The sequence below is a fragment of the Lipotes vexillifer genome, unplaced genomic scaffold (genome assembly GCF_000442215.2).
Source record: "Lipotes vexillifer unplaced genomic scaffold, Lipotes_vexillifer_v1.1 scaffold184, whole genome shotgun sequence".
Classification (NCBI taxonomy): Eukaryota; Metazoa; Chordata; class Mammalia; order Artiodactyla; family Lipotidae; genus Lipotes; species Lipotes vexillifer.
In genome coordinates this window covers 939,481-941,297 of record NW_006783561.1, presented here as the reverse complement: position 1 = coordinate 941,297, position 1,817 = coordinate 939,481, and the positions used below count along the sequence as shown (strand labels likewise).

At 47.8% G+C, this 1,817-nt stretch overlaps 1 protein-coding gene across 1 annotated transcript in view; it reads left to right on the top strand.

Moving 5' to 3' along the window:
- Positions 1 to 471: 471 nt before the first annotated feature.
- Positions 472 to 1,817, top strand: part of PIK3AP1 (phosphoinositide-3-kinase adaptor protein 1) — a 108,375-nt gene continuing 107,029 nt past the window's right edge. The window contains exon 1 of the mRNA XM_007456191.1: positions 472 to 886. Coding sequence (XP_007456253.1) covers positions 472 to 886 — 415 coding nt within the window. The remainder of the gene's footprint in view (positions 887 to 1,817) is intronic.

The following is a 1,817-nucleotide window of genomic DNA, read 5'->3' as shown; positions in this document are numbered from 1 at the left end:
TGCCATACCTCAATTTTCTCATCTTCAAAATCAGGCTAATAGAAAGTTGATTAGAAAGTTGCTGTGTTGATAAAATGAGTTTGGGAGGCAATAAGGTTGGACGAGTGTCTGGAACATAGTAAACTCTATAGAAGTGCTTGCAGTTGCTATCATCATCTTCATCATCATCATGATCATCATCATCATCCTATACTGCATCAGCTATGGGGAGAAGAGCATGCCAGCAGAAGCAACAGCTTTTATGCAAAGATCTGAAATGGCATATGGTATGTTTGGGCAAAAGCAGGGAGTCTGGAATGGTTGGAACACAGACTGCAAGTGAGAAAGAAGTTAGACAGGTAGGCTGGAGGCAGACGGTGAAAGATTGTGGGTGCCAGGCTCCTCGTCTGGATGGTATATCTTGCAGGTCATGGGAAGCCCTAGTAGCAGCAGGCGTGTTAACATGCTTCTGTGCCTCCTTCTTGCTCAGGGATGCTTGTAGGATGCGACATCCTCATCATTTACAGCTCGGATGCCGAAGAATGGTGCCAGTACCTCCAGGACCTTTTCCTGTCCAGTCGGCATGTCCATAGCCAGAAGATGCTGACTTACAGACTGGGCCCCAAGACGTCCTTCTCAGCCGAGGACCTGAGCTTCTTTCTCCACACACGCTGCATCATGGTGCTGCTGTCTGCGGAGCTGGTGCAGTGCTTCTGCCAGCCGGCCCTGCTGCCCCTGCTGCAGAGAGCCTTCCATCCTCCACACCGCGTGGTGCGCCTGCTCTGCGGGGTTCAGGACAGCGAGGAGTTTCTGGACTTCTTTCCAGACTGGGCACACTGGCAGGAGCTCACCTGTGACGATGAGCCTGAGACTTACGTGGCAGCTGTGAGGAAGGCCATTTCTGAAGGTAAGGGTCTCTCCTGCAGTACAGATATGCAAGCCCTGGAAAGAAAGACCCATCCAAGTCCTAGACATTTCAGGTGAGACATTGTCGTGTTAACACTAGTCATTCCTATTACAAGCTGAACCTGGACCTCACTATGCTAAGAGCCCCAGTCATACTTACTGGTTTAGAGCAGCCTGTTTCTGGGATGGGATAAGGATAGAGTAGGTCTCCTTGACCGCAGGGAAGAAAGATGACACTTTCCCATGGGTTTCGTGCTAGGATAAGCTAGCCCTCTTTGTAGAATTTTCTACACCTTGGGAGACATTGGACACAGGTTCCAGCCTAGAGGGCGGTGGGGGTGGGAGGCTGAGACTGAGTTTGGTGAGGTGTGAGGAATACAACTGCCAAACTTCCTGCTTGCAAGCCATTTCCATTTTATCATCAGGTCACCTGAAGATTTTGGTTGCAAAGGTATTGCTTTTGGATAACATGTTTATAGAGAAATACCTCCCTTCTCTATTTCCTGCCAGCCTAGTTTCTGTCTTTTGCCCTGTTTCTCCTTTTAAAGTGGGAAAATTCCGATCCTCTCTGGTGGGGCTAATGACTTCAGTGGCCCCAGGAAGTGTGACATATGCTCTGATTAGCAGTAACGGAAGATGTGCTCTGGGATGGATGCATGTCACGGCTTTTCTTCCTCTTCTTGTTTTCTATTTTTGCCTCACTGTGGGCTATGAGCAGACTATGTGTTTATCTTCTATTCTCTTGCCTTTGAGCTCTTATATACCTGATACCAGCAAAGAAGCCTGGAAAATTATGAGGCGATGTAACTATGCTCAGTTATCCCTGGTTTGACTTGGGTATTAATTTGGCTCATCTGCCCCTGTCTCATTTAATGAACTGAATCAAGAATTTACAAATTCTTAGCTCCCTAGATGCTTTTATCCCAGGAATG